The sequence below is a fragment of the Phalacrocorax aristotelis genome, chromosome 3, assembly GCF_949628215.1.
Source record: "Phalacrocorax aristotelis chromosome 3, bGulAri2.1, whole genome shotgun sequence".
Classification (NCBI taxonomy): domain Eukaryota; kingdom Metazoa; phylum Chordata; class Aves; order Suliformes; family Phalacrocoracidae; genus Phalacrocorax; species Phalacrocorax aristotelis.
The window spans coordinates 130,073,643-130,100,854 of record NC_134278.1 but is presented as its reverse complement, the minus strand read 5'-3'; the positions used below and the strand labels follow the sequence as shown (position 1 = coordinate 130,100,854).

Here is a 27,212-nt window from a genome sequence, read left to right as displayed (position 1 = left end):
ACCTTTCTCTTAACACTGAAAATAACCCACCAGCATCCATACTGGGAGATGGTGAGGAGCTGGATCTAGCTGGCAGAGCAAACTGGGCTGTAACATGAGCGAAGGCATCTACTGTGTCTGGGGAACAAACCCACTGTAGACAGCCACTGGTAATACGAGCAATTTAACCTGATTAAACACTGTGCTTTGTGAATGTGAAAACCAACTATTTTGATGTGAAATTGTTTTCAGTTTTGTGGAAACAGCTAAGCAGAAGCTATGAAAATTTATGGTTTCTTTTTTTCCAAGCAACTCTTCACAAGTGAAGATGTGGATGGATCATTGGAAAAACAAAGTCCCCACAGAAATTGTTAATTTTAGTATTAAGTGTAGTCCAGCCTGGAGATGTAGAGGGACGGTCGTGTACAGCACCTGAGGGAACCGAGCCCTGGTAGCCAGCTTGAATCGGCTCTGAAACGTGATCTGCTGTCAGGCTGGAGCATAGCTGGCTCGCCTCCTCACGGGAAAACCCTTTTTGTCACAGGACTTGCACAGAGAGCCGAGATTTTCCTCTTCCTGAGGTGGGTACCCTCCACAAAATAGACCTATGGGCTGGCCTATGTGGATAGGCACAAGCAAAGCCTGGCACGCTGTAATATTCCTGACCAAGGGCCTCTGTTTGTGCGTGTGTGGGAGATGCTGCAGTTTCGTGAGAGGAAATAATTAATACCATAGCGGGAGGCACTCCAAGTAATGGGGTAAAACTTACGCCTGTCTGCAATTTTGAGCAATTTCGAGGTTTTTGGCAGGAGACCGTCCCCTGCAGCGCCTCTCCTCAGCGAGTGCGGCGACTCGGCTGCGCGTGGCCCCTGCCCGCGCCCAAGATGGCTGCCCGTGCCTGACCGCCGCCTCCCTCACTCAAGATGGCCGCGAAAGCCATGCGGCTGATGCGGCGAAGCTGGGTCGGCCATGTTGCATTCGGGCAGCGGGGCCCTGCAGTGGTTGCGGCCGGGGGCGGTGGCCGGGCGGGAGGAGCGCGGCGGAGGCGGGAGCAGGGTAAGGCCGGGCGGGGGCCGTGAGGGGCCGGGCGGCGGGGGAGCACTCCGGGGGAGGACTGCGGGGAGGCGGCCCGGCTGTGGTGACTGCTATCCTTGGGGGTGGCAGGCAGGGCCTCGACGTCTCAGGAGCGGGCGTGGCGGGCGGCGAGGCCTCGCCCGGGAGCGGGGCGTGGGGTGGCCTTGCCGCGTCCCTGGGTGCCACCCGTCCCATGTGTGGGTGGTGGGTGACAGCCGGCCGGCCCCATGTCTCCACGCTGGTTCTGCAGCGCCCTGGCTGCCCGCCATGCTGTGAGGGCATGGGAGGCACGCGGTCGTCAAGCAGCAGGAAAAACATCCTTGGTTTCGGATGTCCTTACAGCATTTGGAGGGACCTGTGCACCTGCAGGCCAATATGCACGTAGAAATCCATTGCCTGCACAAAGTAAATGCTAAAAACCAGAAGGTTATTGTAACCGTGATTTGTCAGCAGCATAAGGAATTGTGGCATGGTGTTTTCCAGGTGGGATTGTGCATGTTGGTGCTGGTCCACCTGGAAAGCGTGGTCAGCCTTGATTTCCTCGTGTGAGGAGCACTTCCAGTTGCGTCTCAAAAGTAACATTTTTTAGTAAAGGAAGAATCAAAGTTCTGTACGGTTAAAAAAAAACCCAACCTAACAACCTTAAATGACTCTTAGAGGAATTTGTCCAGCAGCCTGTTGGAGGATAAATCGGAACATTCTGGATGGCAATTCCTCAGCTTAGCCAGCAGTGCACAAAGAGGCCAGGGACTGTGGCAGGGGAGGTACAGTTGTTGCTATTCACTCGCTGTCCTGACATACCTGACTTGATGTATCTATATCATGTGGGAGTTTACATAAATAAGCTTAGTTTTCTAGATGATGGATGCAGCTGAGTAACTAGCTGTTACTTACGTCCTCATAACGCTTTTTTTCACCTACGTTAGCTTATTATCTCACTAATATTACTGTGTTTTTATCATCACAATTTCTCTTTAAGATAGGCAAAACTTACTTGACTTTACAGGAAAAAAAAACAAAGCAAAAGATCGGAAAAAAAATATTATGGGCACGGCTCGTTTGAGGACTGGAGCTAGGTCTTACGCATCTGTGGCAACAAGCCTTACTGCCCTTTGCTTAGGGCGGTTTGTGTGCTCTTAAGTATTCAGCCTGTTGTACTGCAGTTCTGGTTGTTTAATCTGATCTCCTGAGCTGCTCATTTTATCGGTCGGGATCTGGGGTGTTGCACTGCGTTATGATCTACCCGTGTTGGTCTTATTTTGCCAAGTGGTAGCCCAGGCATCGAGAGGAGCAGCCATACCAGCACTTCCAAGAGATATTTGGCCAGTTTCTGCGGAGGACAAAGATGACTAAGAGCATACCAGCACTATTTTTTTTCTTTTTTCCTAACACCATTGACATTTCAAGGGTTCTCATTTTGATCGCTGTCAGGGCCCTTTGTTGTACACGTATGTGCAGCTACAGAGAGTTTAAAGGAACCCTTCCTGGGAAAATAAGGAAGAATTTCCTCATCATTTCTCTGAATAGAAACTTAAGATCTAATTGAAAAGGCTTGGGGATAATCAAGCAACCAATGATTATGTATACTTTGTAAAAAGCCGGGTATATTTATCTGAAATAACAGAATTTTTGAGAAGCATGCAATTCAATTTCTTTGACCTATTGGGTTTTTCTCCCCTAGATACTTGGGTGTACAAATCAGTGCGCCTTTGCTGTCTTCACTTTAGAAGGGCTATACCGTATCACACCACTTAGGGCTCTGGCCCTTGGAAATTGCAAAGTAGATGTGAACAGTGAAAGTCCAAGAAACAATGATGTTGTAGAAATATTTCCTGTCCTTCCTAGAAATGTCTTTGTTTACTGTGTTAGTTGTCCTGCATTAGAGGGGTGCTCTTGACTGTGTTGCTGCATCATTAAAAAAAAACAAACGCTGAGGCACAGAGAAAATATAAATCTCTTCTTGGGGATTGGAAGCCACTGTTAGGCTTTATTTTTTTTAAAACAGTTGTGCTTATTCTAGTGGCCTTATCAGGAACTGTAATTGAATTGAAATACCTTTTGGCTTTTGCGGTGGTTCTGTTAGGCTAACATTTTCTGTAAATCTTGCATATATGCAAATTCTTTAAAGCATTTATTCCCTTATTGTCAGGGAAAAGGCTGAAAGAAGTTACAAGCAAACCTGTAAAATGCAACACGTGGGGAAAAAAAATGGTTTTGTTTAAATATTCCCATTGAAGTCAGTGTCTGGGGGACTGGCAACTTGCTTTCACAAGTAGCTTCAGGGTACAGCGGAATGACGTTTGTTAGGGCTGTTGGCCCCTAACCAGCTCCTTTTTTGCTTCCCGGTTTCAGAAGCGGTAACGGGTTCACGATGACCCCCAAGTCATGTCTGTCTTCCAGTGGGCTGTGAACCCTGCTGCCTCCCAGGAGCAGCTCCGAGAGGGTTTCTGAGGGTGTCAGAAAATAGCAGAGGGGTTGCGGCGCAGCAGAGCGCGCTCCTCCTGCTGCCTCACGCTTTTTCTGCCTTCGTGACAGCCCTGCGTCGCTGCTGGGGAGTTTGTTCGGCCAGGCTGGGGTGGCATGTTTGCAGTTGAGCAGGAGAGAGAAGTGCCAACCCTGTTGAGATTTGGGCTGGCTGGAGCGCTGGAAAGCAAGAGAGACGGGGTGCGGCTCTGGGAATGCTGGGTTTACGGATGCAGTTGGGAGCCGGAGTTAGGATTATGAAGACCACGGTGCCCTGTGTTCGTAAATAGAGGGATAGAATTAAACCCATTAATGATGTTACTATTATTTTTCTTATTCACTTACTGGTGGTTATTTCAAGCCAACATTAGCCGGCAGTTAGAACAAAATATGTCCTTCTCTTTGGTTCAGTAACTCGATGATTTACTGCAATGTTCGTCATCTGTGTTCCCATTGCCGTGGATGGGAATTCCTTAAGAATCTTATCTTTTTAGTAAGTGTTAATGAAGCTTAAAGATTAAGGAGAAAATAGCTTTTCTAATCATTGGGGATAAGAAGTTGCTTCCTTACCCCCCAAAATGAAAGCAAAATACTTGGAAATCTTCTGTTACCGCAACTTTTTTGAGGGGGGGTATAATCTTACACGCTGTTTTATACCCCTGAAACCTTGTGTTCTACTCTCAACCTCATGAAACTGTAAAACATGAAAACAAACTGTATCCAGCACCAGTTCAGACAACTAAAGATCAGTTTCCTCTCCAAATTGTTAACCAAAAGTACAGTCTCATTTTTCTGAAGAAAAAAAAACATGTAAGAATTGGTTAATTTGTGGCGTTTCTCATTGGAAAGACATTTCAGTAAACTATTTCTGGGCTGATTTAATCTAGAACCAGCTGAACTAAAGAGGTGATGTTGGAACAAACCTCTCCATTTGGCTTGGTATCAGATATTAGTGTTAGTAGAGCACACATGGGAGCACGTATCGAGAATTTATCGCAGATGGGGATCTTAAAAAGCAGAAGGAGGAAATTAGCACACGCTCTGCTCATTGATTTCTGTAAGCGCTACTGATCAGTGAGCTTCGCAACGCTGGGGTCAGCTCGCACAGAAATGAAGAAGGATATCCTGTTGGAAAATGTTAAGAAGGGCAAGCCAAGGGACAGATTAAGTGGAAGCTTTTGTGAATTTGTGGGCTGAATATAGGTATCGACCTCTGGATCTGCGCTTCCTCCTGCAGCCTGCAAGCGTGCTGTAGGAGCTGTTAGGGTCATGTCTCTGCATAACTGGTGATTGTTGGTAGGGAATAGTTGGCAGATGTTCAGTCAGGAGCATTTTAAAGATGCCTGCTGGCCAGAATTCACAAGGCAGACACTGTGATAGTTGTTGAACATCTGTAGGAGTCTGGACGCGAGCAGTCCTTTTCTGACAGAATTTAGACGATGCTATTTTGCGCATCCCCCCACTCAATTTCTAGCTTCTGTGGGATGTTTCAGCAGGTGGTTTGTTGGTCTCTTTCCTCTAGTTACTTTTCCTAAGTATTCTTCCTGTAGTCATGTTTTTGTTTTCTTTTCTCTGAGTAAACATCTCTGACCTCGCTGGCAGTGAGGATTGCGGAGGTTCTGCACCAGCTAGGTGAGAAGGCTGAGATCCCAAGCAGTCCTGTGGATTGGGGTGGGACTGCTCACAGGAGCTCATCGAGTACTCGGGATCAAACCCCTGATTACGTACAAATATTTGAGATTCTGCATAACTCAAGTTTACAGACGTTTTATGTCTAGTAGAAGCCCTGTCTGTTTCCTATGAATGTAGCTCTGTGTGTTCCAGTGGCACTTACTGGGGGATCATCAGAAAATCAATTTAAACCTTTAAATGCAATTTTTAAAACGTTATTTGGGGCATCACAGGCATTGAATGACTTGTGTCTTGCAGATTAGAAGGTGATTATCCTCTGCAGTGCTTACTGTGGTAGCTTGTAATAGGAAGAGTGTTCTCAAAGCTATCTCTTAAGCTTGCTATTCAAACCTATTCACTCTAAGCTATGTATTGTATTCAACTTCCTGGTACTTTATGTTGAAGACACATTTATCTACCTAATCAGACAGTTCACATCTGCCAGGAATGTATTTAATATAATGTCAAACATAATTTAGATGAGAAGTGAAAGTACAGTTTGGTGTCGTATTCTGCCAACCATTATTACTGTGAAAGGGAAGCACAGCAAGCCAAGCTTAAACGGAGCCTTTAAGCAGTAACAAGCCGATTTGTCTGTGTGTTTTGGCCCAATGTTCTTCCCTTGGTTACAAAGCCGTTGTATGCATGTGCTAAACAACAGACATTTTAAAACTATGCTAGATCAGGAAGATCAGCTTAGAGGATCAGAGCAGAGCATCTAAGGACCTCAGTAGGGTTGACAGCATCGTTGTCGTGCTTTACGGGCAAGGGTAAATGTGACTTCTTGTTCAGCAGCACGGGTGTTATGTGCGGGTTGAGCCAGGAAAGCCACAGAGTTCTCAGGTATCGGATTTACTGTAATGACAGCTAGTGTCTGTCTCCTGAGATGGTGGGGAAACACAAACCGTTCCTTCTGAAAGTGTCAGAAAACTTCTGACCCCTCTGTTTGTTGATTGGGAAGGCGTGGTTTTGAAATATTTTTCAAATAAAACACTACTACCTCCTGAAAAACGTCGTAGCTACTTCTAGGTACATAGTTCGTTCCTGTATATTATTTAAGTGGCCAAATAAAATGGAAGCTTGCTAACTGTCATTATTAACTCCTCCGATTGTTTACATGGGGAAGAAACCCACCCGAAACAAAACTGAACCAGATCCAAAGATCTATCCCCCTGCATTGGCACAAGGGGTTGCCTGGCCCAGTGAGTGGAGCCTGGTGCAACTGTGAAAACACTGGCTCTGTTTCAACACCAGCTTGGAAAAAATTGGAAGTGAAGTGACTTGCTATGGTTCAGTTCCCTCTTGGTACGAGAAGGGTGGGGAGAGATGCTTGTTTCTGCTGCATATTGTTGTGACCGCTACTGTTGAAAAGTGCTTATATGAAAAATGTTTTATTATTGAGCTGGGCCAATCATGTTACTTTTATTTCATTAGTGTTACCATCTGCACTACAGAATATTTGCTCCGAAGTGTTATCCTAGAGTGTGAATCTGAATCTATGACTGTAATAAACCAAGTGTGTTTGCTGATGATGGTTGTACTGAATTAAGTAACCTTGAGGTCTTCACCAGGTCTTGTAAATTAGGAATTAGGACATGGATCTCTAGTGAGCTTTTTGTTAAGTGATTGATGTCTTATGTGAATTAAAAGATAGCTCATGGAGGAGGGAGAGCGAGCGTTCAAACATCTGTCTGTTTTTTCTGGCAGGATGGAGAAAAAGAAAATTCTCATGAAATCCAAGGTCGCTGCTCCCAACCTCTTGAGGGCACTGCATTCTCTGTACCAGTTTGGTCACCTCTGTGATGTGACAGTTCACACACAACATCTAGGAATCCAGGAGGAGTTTCTGGTTCACAAAGCTGTCTTGGCTGCTTCCAGCAACTATTTCAAGGGGCTTTTCCTGCACGATGAGATGCTGGACACCAAGAATTGCACCGTGACTCTGCAAGACATTTACACGGAAGAGTTCACCTCCTTCCTGGAGTTTGTTTACACTGCAGAAGTGGAGATTGAAGCGGAAAAACTGCAACGGATGAAAGAAATAGCCGAAAGACTTGAATGCAAGGATTTGCTTGACATTTGTGAAGAAGCGAGAGCAGAGGGCAGGAAGGGTTTAGATTTGAGCCTCCATCTGAAAGGTCAGCTATGTGAAAACAGCAGGCCGCAGTGGACTTGCATCCAGCAAGAGGAGAAACGCAAACGGAGTAACTCTTCCCAAGCTGTGGCAATACCCGTGCAGAGGAAACTGTGGGATAGGCAAAAACATAAAAAGTTGCTGGCTGGCTATGAGCTAATTGAAGGCCAACCGGCAAGGCTGGAGCAAGAGGATGCTGCTTTTCCAGAACCGAAATCCAGGACAGCAAAGCTCCCGAAATGTAACAAGACAGATACCAGAAACAGACTCAGTATGGATATAGTTTGTCTGGAAAACGAGAACAGTTGTTCTCTTCCAAGCCAGGCTGAGTCAAAAGAAGCCTGCGTAATCATAGGGAATGCGCTGCCTGAGGAGTGGGAAGATGAAAACAGTTTAATTTCCAAATTTGCCAGTAAATCCGAACGTAGGAAATCACCGCGGCACGTGGCAAAAGTCTTGCCGCAGATGGTGTGCGAGAAGTGCAACGAATCATTCCGCGTTATCGAGCAGTACCAGTCGCACATGGAGCTCAAGCACGACGTTAATCTGGCGGTCAAGTACAGCTGCAACACGTGTGAGCAGCTCTTCTCCACCCACCAGAACCTCCAGCAGCACCACCTCACCGTTCACAGTAATGAGCATGGCTTCTCCTGCGTGTTTTGTGACAAGAGGTTTAAGCGCCAGAAGGACATAAACGACCATATCCGCAGGGTGCATGAGAAGAAGCGGGATGCTCAGGCCTGCCCCTACTGTGACAAGGTCATCAGTTCCAAGTGCGGCCTGACAGTCCACATACGAACGCACACCGGGGAGAAACCTTATAAGTGCGAACACTGCCCTGCCAGCTTTGCTCAGAAGTCTGCTTACAACACTCATGTAAGGTACAGCATATTCTGTGTGTGCGCGTGTCCTTGCGTGCGCAGGAAAATGTGTTTTCTCTTGGTGCGCCAGGATAAAAGCGTTCCTGAAGTCCTCGCTGCTTTAGTTCTACAATTCCTTGGATCTGATCAGAAGTGTGTTGAAATCGGGACAGATTTTTTCCATTGACCTCATCAAGCTCTCGGTCTGGATTACTGGATTGAGGTCTCCCAGACTGGGAATTTAGGCAAATGTTTCCTGTTGAGTGAAAGAGGACTTGTGCAACCAGATCTCTTAGGTGATTTTGGAAGCCTCAGATTTGGGTTTTTAAAGAGGAGCCTCAAAATAGTCAGGGTCCGTTTAAAATGCACAAGAAAATGCCCGTTTCACAAAACATTAGGGCATTGTGGTGCTTTTTAGTACAGTTTTCATGGGCCAGACGTCCTGCATGCTATTTTGCTGGGTAGCATGAGCTTCTTATTAAGCGCTGCCTGACTGAAAACAAGATGTTGAAATTGCACAGTAGTTTCCAGAGCTGCAAAAGCCACTGCACATGTCAAACGTCTCCCTGCCCTGCCCATGTGGTGCAGGAGATAGGTGATTTTCTACTGGACCTCTACTTCCCTTTTAAAAAATGTCAAAATTTGTTCATAGTTCAGTAGCACAAAAAAACATTCCAGATAAGTCGTAAGTGCAGCGACATAGCTTGTTCCACACCCTGAGTAGCGATAAGTAGAGTTAACTGCTGCAGTTGATGGCTTGCAAGGGGGTCTGTTTTTATTTTCCATATAGGCATTTAATCAGTATTTCCCTTGTTTTAAGGCCATCATTCCTTATCCTGCCCACCATGGCCTTGAAGGAAAAATTAGAGTCCATCCTGTGTTTCTAGTGAGATGGCAAATATGTATACTTGAGAGGCTCCATCCTTGATGAACTGAGACGTTTTAATTTTCTTTAATCATCTGGTCCAACCCTACATAAAATTTCCCTGTTGTTCAGCTCTCCAAACACGCTGTTAATTTCTTAAATGGTACAAAGAACAATTAAAAGGAAACGACTCTTCCTCCAAGGCAAACACATCTGAAATGAAACAATTAAACTAACTGAAACGGTGCTTTGTTGTTTGTTTATTTTAACAGAAAAATCCATGAGTCCGGGCAAGAGAGGAAACTTATGCCCGTCTATTGGATGGTAGTTCCGCCTGCGCGCAGACCAAACGCAACAAGCCGTGTCAAAGATCCTGATGGAGGGACCTGGGCTGGGACATCAGAGGCTGAACGACGGAAGTGTGCGAGGCGCGAAGAGGCCTCAAGTTGTGAGGCAGAACCCAGGGGTTCGTCCGTTACTGAAGCAGACCGCAGTGACGAGCGAGAAGAGCGGAAGCGGAAATATAAGGAAGCTGAAGCAAGGAGTGAAAAAATGAGTGAGGAAGAAGGGAATGAAGATGAAGGTGAAATGAACGTGAAGGGAGAGGAAGAGGGAGATTACGAAGTGGGGTGTTCAGAAGTTGAAGACAGCAGAGATAATGAGGAGGTCTGTACTGAGGAAGACGATGAGGATGATAAGTCCTCTAATGAAAAGGATGGTGAAGAGCGAGAATCAGATGAACTGTTTAAAATAAAGAAGGTAAATAAAAGTGGGGCGAGTAACAAATCTGCCTATGTCATAACGTGCGATAAGTGTAACGAGCAGTTTGTTTCCCGGAAAAAGTATGTGGATCACTGCAGAGACGTCCATCAGTGCTTGCCTGGTAAAGTCTATCAGTGTGACATCTGCAGCAAGTCGTTTGCTAGTTACAACAGCTGGAAGGAGCATCGAGCATGCGTTCACACGGAAGAAAGGCAGTTTGCCTGCACCCTTTGCAATGCTACTTTCAAAAGAAAGAGAGATGTGAGGACACATTACATGCGGAAGCATGAAGGCAGAGTTAAACGCCCTCTCTGCTCTGTCTGCGGGAAGATCCTCAGCTCCCGAACAGCACTCGTGTTTCATATGCGGACGCATACGGGAGAAAAACCTTATGAATGCGGCATTTGTCATTCAAAATTTGCTCAGCCGTCGCAACTTAAGATCCATACCAGGTCAGCCTACAGTACTGCTTCTCCCGTTACCGCTCCCTGCATGCCCAGCGCTTCTTTTTCCTCCTCTGACTTCCCAGTTCTGAGTCATTCTCCTTGCGTGTCCTCGTAACAGGAACACTGGGATAGAATTTGTTCTGTAGTAGCTGTGATTAATTGTTTTACGTAACGGCTTTGTCTGCAGGTGGTCATTGCATCAGTTTTAGTAAGGATTTTGAAAGAGGTGGTCTATCTGAAGCTGTAAGCAAAAGCCAGTCATCTGAGACAGTCTTCAAAATAAGATGATGGCTTCCACTGATGAAAAGTAGCACAGGCTGAAGAATTAGTCAGGGACCTCAGAGACCCAGATGTGGAGCCCTGCTCGCTCTTTGTCACCCCGAGCAAGTCACTTGGTGCGGGATTTCATTTCTTGTATGCAATACAAAAGCTGGACTTCCCATCTGGGCTCCCTGTGTAGTCATTGGAGCTAGACTGGATGAATTGCTCTCTGGTGGGGTCCATGTTAAATGTCTCCTCTCTCAGGAGAGGGTGAATCATTCCATGGAATTTCCCATTTTTCTCCAAACAGGGAGTATAGCAGATAGCTTATAAGAGGAGGTTAACTGTTGGAGGGCTAAACTAGGTGAGAGAAATCCTGTTACTAGAGAACGTGGACTGATATGATGGGGACAGTAGCTTTCTTCTGTCTCCTAAGTGTTCCTACGGTGATGTAAAAAAATTGTGAGGTGTACTGGTTCAGGACCAGCAAAATATCTGAAACAACAGGGTAATCTCCTGTTGGCTGAAACGCAGCAGAGCTGCGCTGCGTGTAAGATGCGGTGTGACTGCAACAAAACAGTGACTCATGGGCTTTGTCTTGGGTAACCGCCTGCCTCATACTTGCAGCATTTTGCCTGACAACTCAAAATTATCCATGTTTTGCACATTGTACTGTTTGGGTTGGAATAAGGGAAGTCAGCACAGTGTTAAGACCAAACATTAGGCTCGGACTTTTTCTGATTTGAGCTAGTTTAAAATCAGATGTCCAGCATGCGTTCGGAAACACTGCTTGCCTGACTGACTTTAGTGACTTTTGTCTTAAAAATGGGAATATCCTGCCGGTTAAAGTTTGCAGGCCAGAGGATGTGAGACGGCAGGATTGCGGAAGCCAAGAATGTGGCCCGCAGTGTCCCAAAAGATCTGCTGCTGGCGTGGTGCTGGGACAGTCTGGATGCACTTGCAGTCTCTAGCGCAGCAGCAGCTGTTCATCTTCCCTGCCTTCTTCCTTCCAGAGCTTACACCGTAGGTGATAACGTGTGAAAGAAAGGTGGAGTTTGTAGGGCCTGGGAGTGAGGAAAAGGTAAAACCTTACATGGGAATTTTAGTGCTTTAGTGTAGCACCTATAGCCGTAAACACGCCCTTTCCTGAGTTAGCAGAGTGTACTTTTTTCAGCTTCATTTAAAAAATGAAGTATGCTGCCTGCAGTGTGTGTGTAGTATGTGATTTCAAATATACTGTTTTAAGAATGCGCTACTAAAGCTCATTTATTAGTACTCGTTTGTATTTCACTTCATTTAGGTCCCATACAGGGGAAAAGCCATATATTTGTGAGGACTGTGGGGCTTGCTTTGCTGATAAAGGCAAACTCACTGGCCACAAAAGGACCCACACAGGTAGGCATTAAATGCTTCTCTTCCTCCCATCTGGTTTCTCCCATCACCTCCTGTTATGCTGCTAGAAATTGCTAGTTGGGATTTGAAAGAGGTGCATGCTTTTGGGTTTTTTAACTCACAGAAGAGACTTCAGGTACCTGGAAGGAACTACCAGTGATAGGAAGACATTTGAAAACCAACTCTGAAGAACCAAATTCTGCTGAAAGAATTCAGAATGTCTTTTTCTCTTTACTCAGGCGAGCGCCTTTTTAAATGCGACGTGTGCGGAAAACATTTTGCCACCAACGAGTATTTGAAATGCCATAAACGATGCCACATGGGCGCTAAGCCCTACAAGTGCAAGGTTTGTGGGAAGACGTTTGGACTGAGAGCCTCGCTGGCCCAGCACAGCAACGTCCATGCAGGTAACAAAACAAACGGAACTAGGGCTGGGAAAATAAAAGGCACTGGAAGCTTGGGTCTGAAGTACTTCCCAGTTGGGATGGTGACATTTTATTCTGGAACTGCTTTTATAAGCAACTTGAATGAGGTGATGAGGGGAAGCAGGGCTCTTACTGATCCTGACTTGTTAAACAGGGCATGATATCATCTTGTATCGTGTCAGATGAGGCTTGCCCAGAAGACTGAGGCCTCTTCTGCTCTGCTGAACAACGTTGGAGCAGAGAGCGGCTGCAGTTGCTGCTATTCCCCTTGCAAGACTGGGGGGCTGATCTCACGCTTTCCTTTGCAGCCAAGAAACATTTATCATGCACCCTTAAAACCCAGGGCCTCAAGCGCATGTCTCCTACATACACCGCTTTATTGATATCGATCTTGTAATAATTATTTACGCTTTTTGTCTGTTGAAGTCAAGGTTGAAAGAAACCTGCCTCCTAACCCTGTGCTTCCTGGCTTTTGTTGTTGTTTAGAGACCCGTCCGTATTTCTGCGAACAGTGTGGGAAAACGTTCACCCAGCAGGGCGCTCTCCGGCGCCACCAGCGCATTCACACCGGGGAGAAGCCGTACAAGTGCAGGGCTTGCGAGAGAACCTTCACGGACATGTCCACCTTGCGCAGACATGTGTCGGTACGCTGCCCCTCGGGTGTCCCTGGGGCAGGCAAACTGCGGCGGTGCTGTTTAACTACTGCGAGAAGTTTTTTGGCTTAGTGAGGGTTCACGTTGGTGCTTAAGTTCTGATGTGTATTAAAAATCATTGCAGAAGAATGAATATTAGGCTTGGGATAGGAAAGCTACAGACGGCTTTTAAAAATGTATTTCTGAAGCGTGCAGAATTTTCCTCCAGCGGCGCAGCAGCTCCCACTGCTGGCTATCAAACCAGTCACCTCCCAGCTAGTTGTGTTGTCTTCAGGAGGCAAATCTAATCTTAGACGGTGGTTATTTAAAATGCCTTTTATTGATTTAAGCCTTTTCTTAAAACAGGAACAGTACTGCATTTTGTGTTATTAGTCTCTGCAGCCTTTTAAGCCTCCTACACAGAGGCCATAACATAATGGTTTATAATGTCTTCCTGTTGCAGATGATTTTATGCATTTCCAGTGTTGCGATATGCTGAAAACTGGATTGCCAGGCTTAGCTGTTTGCAGAGACTTTCAGGTCGTTGAAGCAACTGCTAAGACAGAACATACGGGTTTTTCTCATGCAAGTTTTGAAGTCAATGTTTGCCTGTATGCTAAAATTCTGCCCTCTGTTGGAAGAGCCAGAAAATCGGTGCCGAGTTGGCAAAACAGGCTTGTTAGTGCACTTCAAGAGTTCAGCTTTTGCACTTGAGCACGGTATCACAGAGTTAACCCTGATACTGTTTGATTTTGCACAGGGTTAAATCTTCAGTTATTGAAGTCATTGTTAGGAAAAACTCAGATGTAATTGTTTTACCCCCCCCTTTTTTTTTCCCCTTCTAGATACATGACCGGAATGCTCACTGGAGAAGTTTCTTGATAGATCTTACAACCAAAAAAGACCATAATTGGTCCAAAATAGAGACATTTTCAGAAGCCTGTGCGGGTGAAGACTCTGCGCCATCAATTTGGTCAGTTGACCAAGGTAAACTTTATAAACCAGAAAGCGTTCTCCTTAACAAAGTAGAACACGTGCCATCTAGCGTTAGTAACACGGAGGACGCCAATCCCTCCCTGTTATACTTATAATGTCAGTTATTGCCAGGAAACCATACGGTCGCTCCAGGTCAGAAGTGGCTGAGTCGGACATCGGTGGCAGCCGCCCCGTGAGGCTCTGCAGCGCGGTATCGCCTTCGCGTGGGCACCGCGCTCACAGGAGAGGCGTTCGTGATTCTGGCTGAAAGTGTTTATGCTGCTTAGGTTCTTTTAGATCCGGCCAGAGTTTTATTTATTACGGAGTGATGACGCGTCTCTCTGGGAAAGGCGTGTGTGTGCAGGGGCGGGGCGGTGCTGTCGCTGTAAATTAGTGCTTTTTTTGTTAATTAATAAAGATGCGCTCATAGCCCGAGCGGCCATCCATCCCCGAACTGACGTATTTGCATAGATTTGACTGTAAAAACTAGTTAATTGGGTCAGAACGAAGCCGGGGGTGTTTCTCTACGTGGTGCTCCCCACGGGCGGGGGGGACGTTGCCTAGCAACGCCCGTCGCGCCGCGTGACGCCGCTTCCTTCGCGTCACGGCGGCGCCGCCGCCGGCTCAACGGCCGTTTGTCAGGGCGGAGGGGCGGGGCTAAGGCGCGGCAGCACTTCCGGCCGCCGCCCGCCCGGAGGCTGCGGGGTGAGGAGCGGAGCGGCGGGACCCGGCCCGGCGGGGCTGCTCGGTGAGTGGGGCGGCTGGGTCCCTCCCTCCTGCCGTGCCGTCCCCGCGGCGGGCGGCCTTCCCGCGGCCGCCGGCCCACACCCTTCCCCACGCGGCCCGGGACCGCCGTGGCCCCTCACCCCTCCTGAGGGACCTCCCTCAGCAGGAGCGGGCAGACCCACCGCCGGGCCCAGACGCCGGCTCCCACCCCTCCGGCCGCCTCTTCCGTGTGGGCTGCAGCCCTCCCCCGGCCCGGCTCGGGGCCGCTGGGGCGAGGGAGGAGGAGGAGGGGGGCCGGCCTTCCCACGCGAGCTATGAGGAAGCATGGGGCGATACCCCATCCTCCTCCCGTGCAGGGGCCTCCTGGCGCCGGACGGCGGGGTATTTTCGGGGTCCCCTGGGCTGTCACCCGCAACTCGGGCTGGGCGGTTGCTGCAGCGTGCTGTCCTTCGCTTCACGGGTGTAACCTGTGCTGCAGCCCCACGGACTGTGCCCGTCGTGGTGGTGCCGTTATTGCAGCTTAAATAGCTGGGACAACCCTAAATGAGGCGCGTGGGTGTACAGCGGTAGCGTCTTACTAAACTGCGTGGAGTTGTTGGTGCAGAACAGCCAGGCTTGTGGGTCCTCAAGCACTTCGGTGACATCCAGCTGGCTTTTCCGTTTATCTCTTTTCAGCTTGTTTTGCCCCTGGAAGGGGACACGCTCACAGTGTATAATGGCTGACTGTGTGCAAGAGTTGCTTTTATTAGATCCCCAGTTCTGCAGGCTAGTCCTGGTGAGCAGGCTCAGCTTGTGGATTTTCAGGCCTTTTCTTTTTTAAGATGAATAAATAATAGTTCTGTTGAAGACATTGTGCCAGCCCAGCGCTCAGCAGCTCAGTATGCTTGCCACAGGAGTGGTAATGAAAAGCCCTCACAACGTATCTTACTGTATGTGTCAGATTAACCCTCCTTCTGCTCTGAACAAATTCCAAACCAGCAGAAGGCTAGCAACGGGAGCCCGCGGTGTATTTTCGCAGTGGCTTTTGATTCTGCAAATACTATAGGGGGGAAAAAGAGGAGGTTTCTGTTCTGCAGCCTTAAGAAAAAAAAGGAATTGGTGTAATGCGTCTGTTAACGCATGCGTCTGTGGTCAGCTCCTGAAATGAGCAGCTCGCCAAGTACGGTCAGGAGCTCGTTCACCCCAGTGGGAGAAGTTTGTGGTTTCGGTTCTTGTTTCCTGCTGGGGATCGCTGTTGTCTACGAGCAACCACAGCTCTTGCTGTGCGCTCAAAGCGAAAATAGATGGATAGTTGTGAAATAACACGATAAGTAGTTCAAAAATAATTGTATTGGGGGGGAAACAGAGTAGTGTTTTTACATCGCTGATTGTTTCAGATAAAGCATTCAGTGAGTCTTTGCTTAATTCCTTCTCAAATACCAGGAGTGCCAGTGCGTCCTATAACTGGGAGAAAGAAAAAAAATCGCAGAGTGACTGTGGAGAAGGGAAGCAAAGTTTCAACATCATCTTTTATGCATATTTCTAAGAGTAAGCTTTTCGGTCGGGAGTCAAATCGTGTCGTTCTCCATATAAAATTCCTGTCAAAACTGAAGTCTAGCATTGCGGTTTGCTTGTAAAAGTGGGCAGTGGTTCGAGACGTGTGCTGAGCTCTGAGCTGGCACAGCTGGTTCTTTAGCCCCTTCCTGGGTCTTTTGGTTTAGGTGTAGTAAGTGTAACTCGGTAATGGTGGGTTTTAGGTATCTGTCAGAATAACACTAACGGGACTATTTAAATCCTAAGAGTTTGCTTACTGAGCTGAAGATTCAAAGGCTAGGAGGTGGGAAAGGTTTGGTTCTGAGCATAATCTGTTTCTGTAGACTCTAAGGTAGGGGTTTGGGTGCACGTGGTGGATTGTGTTCCCCATTCTCCTGCTTGCTTGTAGTGTGAGGTTCGGGAAATGATTCTACTTCCCTCAGGTCTTGTCTGCCCTGTTTGTAAACCCCTTAGGGCAGGGGCTCCCTGTGGCTTTTTGCCTTGCATGGTATCAAGTCTACGAAGCATTCATTTTACATGGCTACTAATAATCTCCATGAATCTGTGTGTTCTGCAGCTCTCCGTTTTAGTTTCTTGAAAACGTTTTATCAAAACTGTTTTAACAGAGAATTGTACTGGGATGTGAGTCTAAGTTTGGGTTTGTGGAAATGAGTATGGACTAAAATTTGAGTTTATAGCTCTATGGGAGGAGAGAGAGAAACTCTTTCTGATGCAACAAATATTATTCTTGTGCCTCTCATGCTTAATATGGCTTCTATCAGCGTAGATTTTGTTCCGTTTGTACACTGGGTTTTTTTATATATCCTTCTGAGCAAGTCTTCTAGCATCCCATGTATAAAAGGTTGCAAGCGTGCTGTGCCTGAGCACGTACAGAGGAAAGAAATCTTTGTTACCTTTTAGGAAAGGGAAAGAAATTCCTCAGATTCAAAATGCATGCATACGTAGTTGTTAGGAACTCGGTGAAACTCAGTAGGTTGGGGGGGTGTTGCTCCGAGAACCTTCAAAGTTCACAGAAATATTGTTTGTTCTGGGAGCAAATGTTTTCTTTAAAAAAACAAAACCGAACACCTCAGTTCTTGTAAGAACTTTGGAGCCGCTTAAAACATTACTTGGAAACGAGGCATAGCCTGAACGGCAGTGGAAATGGTGAAGCCCTTGTAAGGCTACAAATGGGCATTCAAAAATAGAGGCTGTAAGTCCATTTTGAATGATTAATTTAAAGAAAAAAAAAAACCACACTTTGAGGAAGCTTTATGATTTCTTAGGTTTACAGTTTGAGAATGTGATTATGCAGTCTCCTGTGATTGGTGGGTTAAGCATCTGGAATTTTATCCGAGTCTTGTTTAAAAGTCTTATCTCGAAAGCCTGTTTAAGAAAGTGTTTATTTAAGACTGCAGTTAACTTTTACTTAATCTTACCTTCCTCTTATTGCCCAATTAGGAGTGAGAATAATTTCTTAATTCTATACGTCTTAATGAAAACATGTCTTTTGATCTTCCTCTGTTTGCTTTGTCCCTATTACAGGTTCTAATAGTCTCTAGCATTTCAGGTAAAATTATGGTTGAGATTTAAACTCAAATGAACTTCAGCAAAATCTCTATGCACGACTGGTGGCACGGTTTTAGATATCACCGCTTAGGGTAACGCTTCTCGACATCTGCGCTTCCAGCCAGGCTTTTCACAACGCTCCTTTGAAAGTCTGGTCTCTTAAGCTCGAGCACCTTAAGCGCTTAAGTCTGAAGTGAAGCGCTCTTGAAAGTCTGGCCATGACATTTGGCGGCTGAAATCTTTGAGGTTTTTTCTTAGCTTCTGTGCAAATAGCTAACATGCGGTGTTGTTAACAGCTTTTTGCAGAGAGAAGAAAGATGGAAAGTAATGCAGTTTTACTGGAATCCAAGTCCTCTCCTATCAACCTACTGAATGAAATGCATCAGCTGCGTCTCCTGGGCCACCTCTGCGACGTGACTGTCAGTGTGGAGTATCAAGGTGTCAGGGCAGAGTTTGTTGCCCACAAGGCTGTCTTGGCAGCAACAAGCAAGTTTTTCAAGGAGGTGTTCCTTAACGAGAAGGGCGTGGATGGCCCAAGGACCAATGTGTTCTTGAATGAGGTCCAGGTTGCTGATTTTGCTTCCTTTCTTGAGTTTGTCTACACTGCTAAGGTAGAAGTGGAAGAAGACAGAGTGCAGCGTATGCTAGAAATAGCCGAAAAGCTGAAGTGCTTGGACCTCTCGGAAACCTGCTTTCAGTTAAAGAAGCAGATGCTTGAATCGGTGCTGTTGGAGTTGCAAAACTTCTCAGAATCACAGAACTCTGAGGAAGAGAGCGCTACCCAGCCGAGCATTTTGCTTGAGTCCAAAGCAGCTGCTGTGGCAGAAGCAGACCGGGCAGGCTGTCCTCTGGATCCTCCAGGTTCCCCAGGAGGCAGGCCCAGCAATGGAATGTCTCCTGATATGCCGGCTACCAAATCGAAAGAGAAAATGGACAAAAAGAAGGAAATGATGAAGCCTCCTTACGCCAAAATCAGAAGGGCAAGCGGGAGGCTGGCTGGGAGGAAAGTATTTGTGGAAATCCCGAAGAAGAAATACACGAGGCGGCTAAGAGAGCAGCAGAAGAACGCAGAGGCTGCTGTTGAAGAAAGCAAATATCCTCAAGATCAGGATATGTGTGATACGGAGAGAGAGGAGGAGCAAGCAGAGAACAACGTCAAACCTGAAAGCGAAGAATGCGATGGCAACTTTGAATCGGAAGAAAACCTAAAAAAATCTGAAGAGGATAAAAAGAAACGAGGCAGTAACTTCAAGTGCAGCACGTGCGAGAAGGAATTCCTGTACGAGAAAAGTTTCCTCAAGCACATAAAGCACAGCCACGGCATTGCAGCCGAAATAATTTATCGGTGCGAAACCTGCAGTCAGACCTTTGCCAACCGGTGCAACCTAAAAAGCCATCAGCGCCATGTCCACAGCAGTGAGCGCCACTTCCCTTGTGAGCTCTGCGGTAAGAAGTTCAAGCGGAAGAAGGACGTCAAGAGGCACATTCTCCAGGTTCATGAGGGTGGTGGGGAGCGTCATCAGTGCCAACAGTGTGGAAAGGGGTTGAGCTCCAAAACTGCCTTGAGGCTCCATGAAAGGACGCATACAGGCGACAAGCCTTATGGGTGCACAGAGTGTGAGGCTAAATTTTCTCAGCCTTCTGCACTTAAAACACACATGAGGTATGAACAGACTTAACTGGCCTTGTTAGATTCTGGGGGGAGAAGCAGAATCCCCTGGAGCACACCTTGAGCCTTCAAGTGAAGTGGGGATGTAAAAAGGGACTGGAAAGTTTCCATATTTCCTTTTTTCATAGCTTGCTTTTCCCACCCCCCCCCCCACATTTCAGGTTAAGGGAGTTGCTGTAGTTTTCTCTGAGCCAAAGTAGAGGTGCATGGGCTGAGGCCTGCCACTGCTGAAGCGCACAGTTAACTTTTCTCATGGGAGTAGACCTATTAAGAGTCAATGGGATGTTTCACATGAGAAAAGCAGCCCCCGCACCAAATTATATGTAGGATTAGGTGTGTAATTATTTCAGCTAATTTGATGCCTCTTTATATTAGATAGAAAAGTTATGTGGTAAGGACGAAAATATTCCTAAAAGATTTGGCTGTGTATTAAATTCAAGAACACCAGATTTGGGTGCTAAGCATAGAAACAACTGGTGTGTGACTAGAAACAGGCTGACACGTCACTGTCTGGAGGTGAGTGAAGCACCGAGGGCACCCACACGGAGCTGATGGAATCAGTTGTAGCACTTATATTGCAGCAAGACTCGAAGGTGGAGGTGCAAACCCACTGTCTTGAAAGTTCACAGGGGAGACTTTTTTTTAAATCAAGGCAAAAATTGTCACTATTCAGTGCTTTAGCCTGCTTTTATCAGTCTACCAAAGCAGTCATCCACAACCAAAATTCAGATTATTGCCAGGGAGTAAGCGTGATGAGGGAGGTATGGAAGAAATATCCCGAAGTGCTACTACTTGGATCCAAAAAGAGAAGGCAGCAGCGTCAGCGTATTCCTAGGTGGCGTTTCCTCCAAGGTGGAAGGGTTCATGAACCGCTGCTTGCTTTGTACTGCCCCTTTTGAAGCCAGCGGGTTTGCTCCCAGTGGTAGAAAGCACATCCAGAAGCATCACTTTTGCTAGAGTGCTCCTGTGACATTGCTGATGCAGCTGTGTGGCATCTCTGTCTCGTCATGTGTCCTTTCCTAACTGCAAGTAACTGCTTTGTGCTGCTTAAAAAATGAGGGTTTGGCATTAGCGGAGTTTCTCTCCATTGTGTCCCGCTATGACTATTCAATAACCTTGTTGAATGCTGGAAACTCAGTGTTGTCCTAACTTGTGTATCGTGACAGTCTGTGGTGAGAATGTCTCATCTTGTTGTATATATTCTTACATCCGTGCTCTTCCTGCTGACGTATATCACCACAAAAACTGGCCTCCGTTGGCCGTGTTGTTGCAATACTATTCAAAAGAGTCCTGAAGTGTACATGGGCTCAAAAATTTAATCTAGAGTAAACTGGCAGAGGCAGCGATTCTGTAAACTGCCTTTCATGTGCACGCAGCCTTCCTGGGGAGATGGTACCACAGGCTTGGGGCAGCAGCAAGAAAACTGACTGTGTAACAGTGGCAGCTTTTTATTCTGCTCTTTCCCTGCCACTTGTTCCAGGGTAGCCAGTGACTCGGCTCGATGGCCTCGCAAAGAGCAGTGTGCCAGGGAACACAAAACTCAGGTTCTGTGTGGAATATTTTATTGATAGCGTCAGCAACATAAAGATACCTGCTGTACTTCAGATCCTAAATGGTGGTGACGTTTTCCTTTCAGCCTGTCTATCTGGGTGGCAAGTTTTCTAAACTTTATGCAACTTTTACCTTTAAAAATTTGGTTTTACCCTGAAGAAATTTCTTGACCTGGGCCTTGCTCGTGGCAGCATGAGCATGATCGAGCAATAGCAGCAGCGCTGCAGAAACCGGCCCAGCTGAAGGTGTTTATAAAATACACTAAAATCCTGCGCAGGCGTACAGTCGCTCTCCAGCGAGCAGCCACAAAGTAAAGACAACTCGTGTTGTGCTGCAAAGGAAAGGGGTATACCTCGGTGCTTTAATGTTGCTTTCTCGTTTCAGAATCCATACTGGTGAAAAACCTTTTGTCTGTGATGAGTGTGGCGCCAGGTTCACTCAGAATCACATGCTTATATATCACAAGCGATGTCACACAGGTAAGGCTTTCTTCTGCAATGCACTGTGTATAGGAGGAGGCCTGCTGTGAACCTGGGAGATCTTGTTTTCATTCAGAAAGTGCTTTGTTGCTGCTGTTTTTAATATAAAATGAGATATTCTCATCCCTAGACACGATCTTACCAAGAAAGGTTCCTATAGGTGGATAGGCAGACAGCAGAGTGAGAAGTTGTTGCTGATTAAAGAGAAAAGGAGTTCCCATAAGTCTGGAACAGTTAGCCTGAGGAATATAAAACAGCTCTCTTGACTTATTCTGATCTTTTAAAAAGCACGTGTCCTCCTCCCAGGTATCCTTTGTGGTGTAAATTGGTGTTTTGGATCAGCCCTTCGTACCGCCCGTGAGTTGTGTGCAGTCCTTACACGCATCTCGCCTTGATCTGTCTTAAAACAGTCTGCCTTCTGCCAGTAACTTGTAACTCAATGTAGATAGAAAACATTAAATTACAATGGAATATAATTCCAAGAACGCTTTTCGAGACACGTATAACCAAAATTGGCTGCTTACAGGTGGGGGCCTTTCATCAGAGGCATGCAGCGTTGTGTTTATGATGAGAGTAAGCCAGAATGCTCCAAAGATGGCGAGAGGACTGGTAGCTGCAGATCTCCCTGGGCTTTTCGTCTGCTGCGCAGAGCTGTTAGTGTGCTGTCCGATAGGTGTGGCTGCCCTTGCGCTCAGAGAGGCTCGTGCAGGTTTCTCCCAGGAAAGCTCTGTGCCTTACGCGGAGGTCTCTGCTGTCACTGTGGTCCGTTCAGACCCTCCGTGAGGCTGGTGTGTGGGTCTGACTAACAGCGCTCAGTTTTTTTATTTAAGAGCATTCTCAGATGCTACGTTGGTTTAATTCTCCTTTTCACCCTTGCCGTAGGGGAAAGGCCTTTCATGTGTGAAACATGCGGGAAGAGCTTTGCCTCTAAGGAGTACTTGAAACACCATAATCGAATCCATACCGGATCCAAACCGTTCAAATGCGAAGTTTGCTTCAGAACGTTTGCACAGAGGAACTCGCTTTACCAGCACATAAAAGTTCACACAGGTAGGAGGTGCTCTCTTCGTTTGGAACAAACCACCATGACTTAAAGACGTAGGCCTCCCAGCTGCGTAATTCAGACAGGGACCTTCTCAGCTCTGATTTCCCAATACTTCTAATTCCTACCCTGCATGCGCGTTTTGACTCTCGATGCAGCATGTTCTTTCATCCACTTCCCTGCTCCTAGTAGTACTCCCTGTGCTCCTTACCGAGTTACAGCGGTTCTCTGAAATACTCCCAAGAGCTATGCAGATGCTGTTCATCATGCTGCCAGGGTTGTTAGTGACCAAAGAGCTATGTCTGTTTTAGCTCTGAGCAAAGCCCTGCGGAGTGCTGATGGCTCACCTTGCATGTTTGCGTTCTCTCCTGCTTGGATTTTCTCTTCAGTGTCTGTTTTATTCCCACCTGTTCCTCTGGGGTTCTTTTGAGCAGAAAGCAGTGACCACAGGTACAGTAGCACTGACTTTCAAGTGGTGCTGTCGGTGTCACGTAGGCTTTGTGTCAGCGTGGAAAGACAAGAGAATGGTCACTCTCACTCTTTGCAACCTTAGCGTTTCTCTCTTTTTACGTTCTCTTACCCTGCCTCTTTAGAGGGGCCGCAGCCTCTGGTTTCTCCCCAGGGCTAGCTCTAAATCTCATCCCTCCCATGGAATCATAGACAGGCTTTCTCTCTTAAGTTTTCTTACCCGCTCTCTCAAAGTCCACGTTATTCAGCAATACAGCGGGTTGCAAATACTCACGTTACTTCCACCGTGTAGTAAATCCCACTATTTCTTACCCAGCGCCAAGCATCCTTGTCAATATTCTCTGTTAACAAAATTCTTGTTTGACTGCCGTGCCTCGCTCCTTCTTCCTGAATCCGTGTGCCTGGCGAGGTGTTACTGCGGGAGGAGCAGGGGGCATCCTGATTATGGGTAGTGGTTATGGGCAGCTCTGCTGTTCACGCTCACGGAACGTACCTTGTACACAGGAAAACTGGTATTCTGGGACAGGACTTCAGTTGCTGATGGAAAATATGTGTAAAAAATGTGGAGGCTTCAGTGGTTGCACAGATTTATGCAGGCTATGGGCCTAGCCCTTACCCTGTAAGCACCTGCTTCCTCCAGATGTGCCAAAATTTACCCAACTGTGAGAATTCTGAAAACATCTTGGGTTTTTTTCTGAAGATATTTGTGTGTGCCTTATCGTGTCATGAAGCACAGGGGTTACGTGAGGCTCCCCAGCGAGCAGCATGCGTAACACCGCCGCTTTAACACTGTGCTCGGCTTTCAGGTGAGCGACCCTACTGCTGTGACCAGTGTGGTAAGCAGTTCACGCAGCTGAACGCGCTGCAGCGTCACCACCGAATACACACCGGCGAGAAGCCCTTCATGTGCAACGCCTGCGGCCGAACTTTCACGGACAAGTCCACCCTCCGCCGGCACACTTCGGTAAGAGCCTGTCATCCCGCTGCCTCGTAGCCCTGCAGCCTTCCGACCTAGTTCTGGGGCAGTTGTGCGGGATGAAGAGAGAGGCCTGTTCTACCAGAGTCAGGCGTGAGCTGGGTCCACGCTTGTGCCTCCTGGACAGTTGCCTGTTCAACCTTCTGGTTTTTGGTTATTTTCTTTTCAGATACACGATAAAAACACCCCCTGGAAGTCCTTCCTTGTCATTGTTGAAGGAGCATCTAAGAATGACGAAGGTCACAAAACGGAGCTTCCTGACGAAGAATATGATGTGTCACCTAAAATACCAGAGAAGCTGCTGTCTTTCTCTGAAAACGGCCACTATCAAAGCTTGACCGCTGTCCCGGGGAGCGTGACTGCGCTGCACGACAACGGTTCTGCCACGGGAACAGACTGTAAGTCGGACGGGACTCCAGGACCCCAGGAAGCCCTTATAGCCACCACTCTGAGTGAGCTGACAGTGCTACATACACAGACAGACTCTATTCAGCCACAGCTTCACGCTCTGGTGAATATGGAGTAATGGGGTATTTGTGACTCCAGTTTAAGCTGCACCCTTTGTATAGTCCTTTGACTTTGCCAGTAACCTGCTGAGGGAACCAGGGGAAGCTATTGCAAGGAAGCAGGGCTAGAGGTGAAAGGCATGCACTGGATTTCCAGAATTTCCTCAAACAATTCATTATCCACCTCCATCTCCCCAAGGTAGGGCAGGGTGACACCACAGCAGGGTGGGGGCAGAGGAGGCAGGAGTCCCGGGACGTTTGTTCTCTACAATTAAAAGGGTGTCATTCAGCTTGTTTGCTCTAGCCGGCCTGCAGTGAGAGCGAGCACCTGTACTCAGCTAGGTTATAACGAAGGTGCGAGTGTGATTTCCAGTTGATTTGATGACACACGTACAATCAAGAGAAACGACGTTGTGTTTCTCAGCCTCGTAGCTTAGTGAATTGCGTTTTCCCCAGTGGAAATTCATAGATAAAATAAGTTTTGCTCAGTCGCTTTTCCAGGAAATGTTGGTTTATCTCTGCTTTTGCCAGAGATCCAAGCAGTGAGCCAGCTCGCTCCTCGGGAATACGAGTGGGAGCAGGCTTTGGGAAGATGCAGAGTTTCATTCCAGGAGTTTTGATTCTCTAGTTGCAAAACAGGGAAGTGGGAGCCAAGTGCTGCATCTGTACAGGCCGTGGCAGTATTTCCACGTTTCAGTGAAACCTGGTGCAGTTTGACACCTGCATTCGGTCAGTCTTTGTCTTCTAACACTCCAGCCGACACATAACTTGGCAATTAAGAGACCAAAGCATCTCCTGTAAAAACATCTAGCTAGGGTAGAAAGCGAGCTTATCGGCGCTGTCCTGGTCACTTGTAGCTAGGCTGTTTTCTGCTGGTTCAGATAGGTCAGCAATGCTTTTCTCCACAGTCACTTCAGCGTCGCTGTTGCTCAGAACTGCAGACCTACTTTTACATCAGTACTCCGGTGGGAAAAGGTAATTACTGTTTTGCTGTCGAGCTGCTACAGCTAATTCCCACCAGTGCTAGAGTCTCCAGGGGTAAATTCAGTTACAAACGGGAGGCAGGCAGGCAGGGTTCGTAGGACTAATGGGATACAAAGATGCAAATAAGTGAAAAATATACTGGGCTATTTGAGGTATCTAGACCTTTATTTCCCAGATCGCGAATACTTTGCCTGTAAGGCTCTGTTGGAACCTGAACGGCAGGTTTAAACTTGTGTCTGTTTAACGGTCCCCAGTGAGGCCTTAAGTGATGAACGAACATAGAGTTCAAAGGCTTTTCCTGATTGTAGTGGAATAACCCTGGCACCGCGCCTTTTGTTGTTTGTTTTAAATAAGGAAAGGTGACGAGCAGAGGGACTCAGGGTCCCAAGTGTGACTTGCGTTCAGCCCACGCTCCGATGCCCGCTGGGGTTGGATCCCAGCACCACCCACCGCTCTGAGAATCACCCTTCTATTTGGGCGTTTCTTACCCAGAGAGACAGCGCCTTCCTTAGTGTCTCCTCCCCTTCCCAGGGAGACCAGCCCCTTGTTTGCCCCAGTCCCGGCCAGTAGCTGGGAAAGCCGAGAGGGTTTCTGTCCAGGGTCAGCAATTTCTGTGTTCCCAGAAGCTTGGGCACCTTTGCTAACACTGAAGCTGAACTGGATGAGAAAGTTCCTGTGGCTGACCTCACATTAACCTCACTGGAGTGCCTGGGAGGATTTGGGATGTTTGCCGCGCAGGGAAGTAGCTGGCGCTGACAGAGAAACAGCCGACGGGGGTGACTCGGTTTCGGGAACAGCGTTGAATCAACAGCAACTTGCTGGTATGGTTAGTGCTTCAAACTCAGGACCAGATTCCCAGTGCCACCATGTAAAAATGTGGAGCTTTTCTAATTCATTTTCCTGTTGCTCTTTATTTTCATATTAACGTAGTATTTCCACAGAAACTTTCTCAGCTGAAGCTGTGAGAAAAACTTTCTGAAAAAAAGATTGCAGTAGCGTGAAGGTAAGCACAATCAAGCCTTGTTAGGGCCAGTTCTAAGGCTTAGGGGTTGGCAAAGCAATAAAGACAGCCAAACCGTGGCACAGAGCTATTTTTGAACCTTAAAGGGGTGCCTGATGTGTTACCATGGAATCATAACTTAATCTATAGAAAGGGAATTTTTTTAAAGAGAACACTTCCAAGAGGTTATATTTGAAATATTTATTCAAGCACGACGTTCCTGTTGAAGCCTAATATTCCCAATGACCAATGTAAAGCACTTGTAGATATATTTAAAGTCTGAGCATTAGTACCTGTAGCCAGGGAACCTTTTGTACTCCATGAATGTACGGAAGTGAGTTACTCGTATGAACTGTTCTTATTAAAATACTGAAATCTTAAGCCTGACCCTTCTGGTGAATGTTCCTGTACCCTCCGCCTATCGCACAGACCCCCCCCAGCACTGTGGTTGCACTAAGACTGAGGCAAGCCCCAACTCGGTGCTGCTGCGGGGCCGAAGCTGGCGGGTGCCACTCTTCCTCCTTGGGCCCTGCTGCCAGAGTGACAATACAGCGCTGGGAAAGCCAGGGCTGGACCTTCCCTTTCCACGAGTCGGGGTCGGCTTCTTGGAGCTCACCTTTAGCTAGGCGCTGGGAAGCGTGCTGCTTCGGGGCGTTCCAGCTTCCTACACCTGACGCGTTGAACAACAGGCAATTAAGGGGTGTGACAGTCGCTGTAAAATGATCAGCCAGTGCTTTCCTGTGCGAGCGTTCACCCTGGGGCTGCCCCTTAACAGGTCACCAAACTAACTG

The 27,212-nt window shown here is 47.2% G+C and overlaps 1 protein-coding gene across 4 annotated transcripts; it reads left to right on the top strand.

The window, feature by feature from the left end:
• Positions 1 to 950: 950 nt before the first annotated feature.
• On the top strand, positions 951 to 26,808 carry GZF1 (GDNF inducible zinc finger protein 1). Of its 4 annotated transcripts, XM_075089670.1 has the most exons (11): positions 6,895 to 8,202; positions 9,319 to 10,260; positions 11,816 to 11,910; positions 12,147 to 12,314; positions 12,819 to 12,976; positions 13,810 to 13,951; positions 18,043 to 19,409; positions 21,351 to 21,445; positions 22,328 to 22,495; positions 23,762 to 23,919; positions 24,101 to 26,808. In XM_075089670.1, exons 7-11 carry the CDS (start codon positions 18,064 to 18,066, stop codon positions 24,455 to 24,457), a joined length of 2,124 nt encoding a protein of 707 aa, XP_074945771.1. In that variant the 5' UTR covers positions 6,895 to 8,202; positions 9,319 to 10,260; positions 11,816 to 11,910; positions 12,147 to 12,314; positions 12,819 to 12,976; positions 13,810 to 13,951; positions 18,043 to 18,063; the 3' UTR covers positions 24,458 to 26,808. The 4 variants fall into 4 exon arrangements, with proteins under 4 accessions (XP_074945770.1, XP_074945769.1, XP_074945771.1 ...); XM_075089668.1 differs by lacking the exons at positions 21,351 to 21,445; positions 22,328 to 22,495; positions 23,762 to 23,919; positions 24,101 to 26,808 and adding an exon at positions 974 to 1,035 and having other exon boundaries at positions 18,043 to 18,953; XM_075089669.1 differs by lacking the exons at positions 18,043 to 19,409; positions 21,351 to 21,445; positions 22,328 to 22,495; positions 23,762 to 23,919; positions 24,101 to 26,808 and adding an exon at positions 951 to 1,035 and having other exon boundaries at positions 13,810 to 14,393.
• Positions 26,809 to 27,212: the final 404 nt, after the last annotated feature.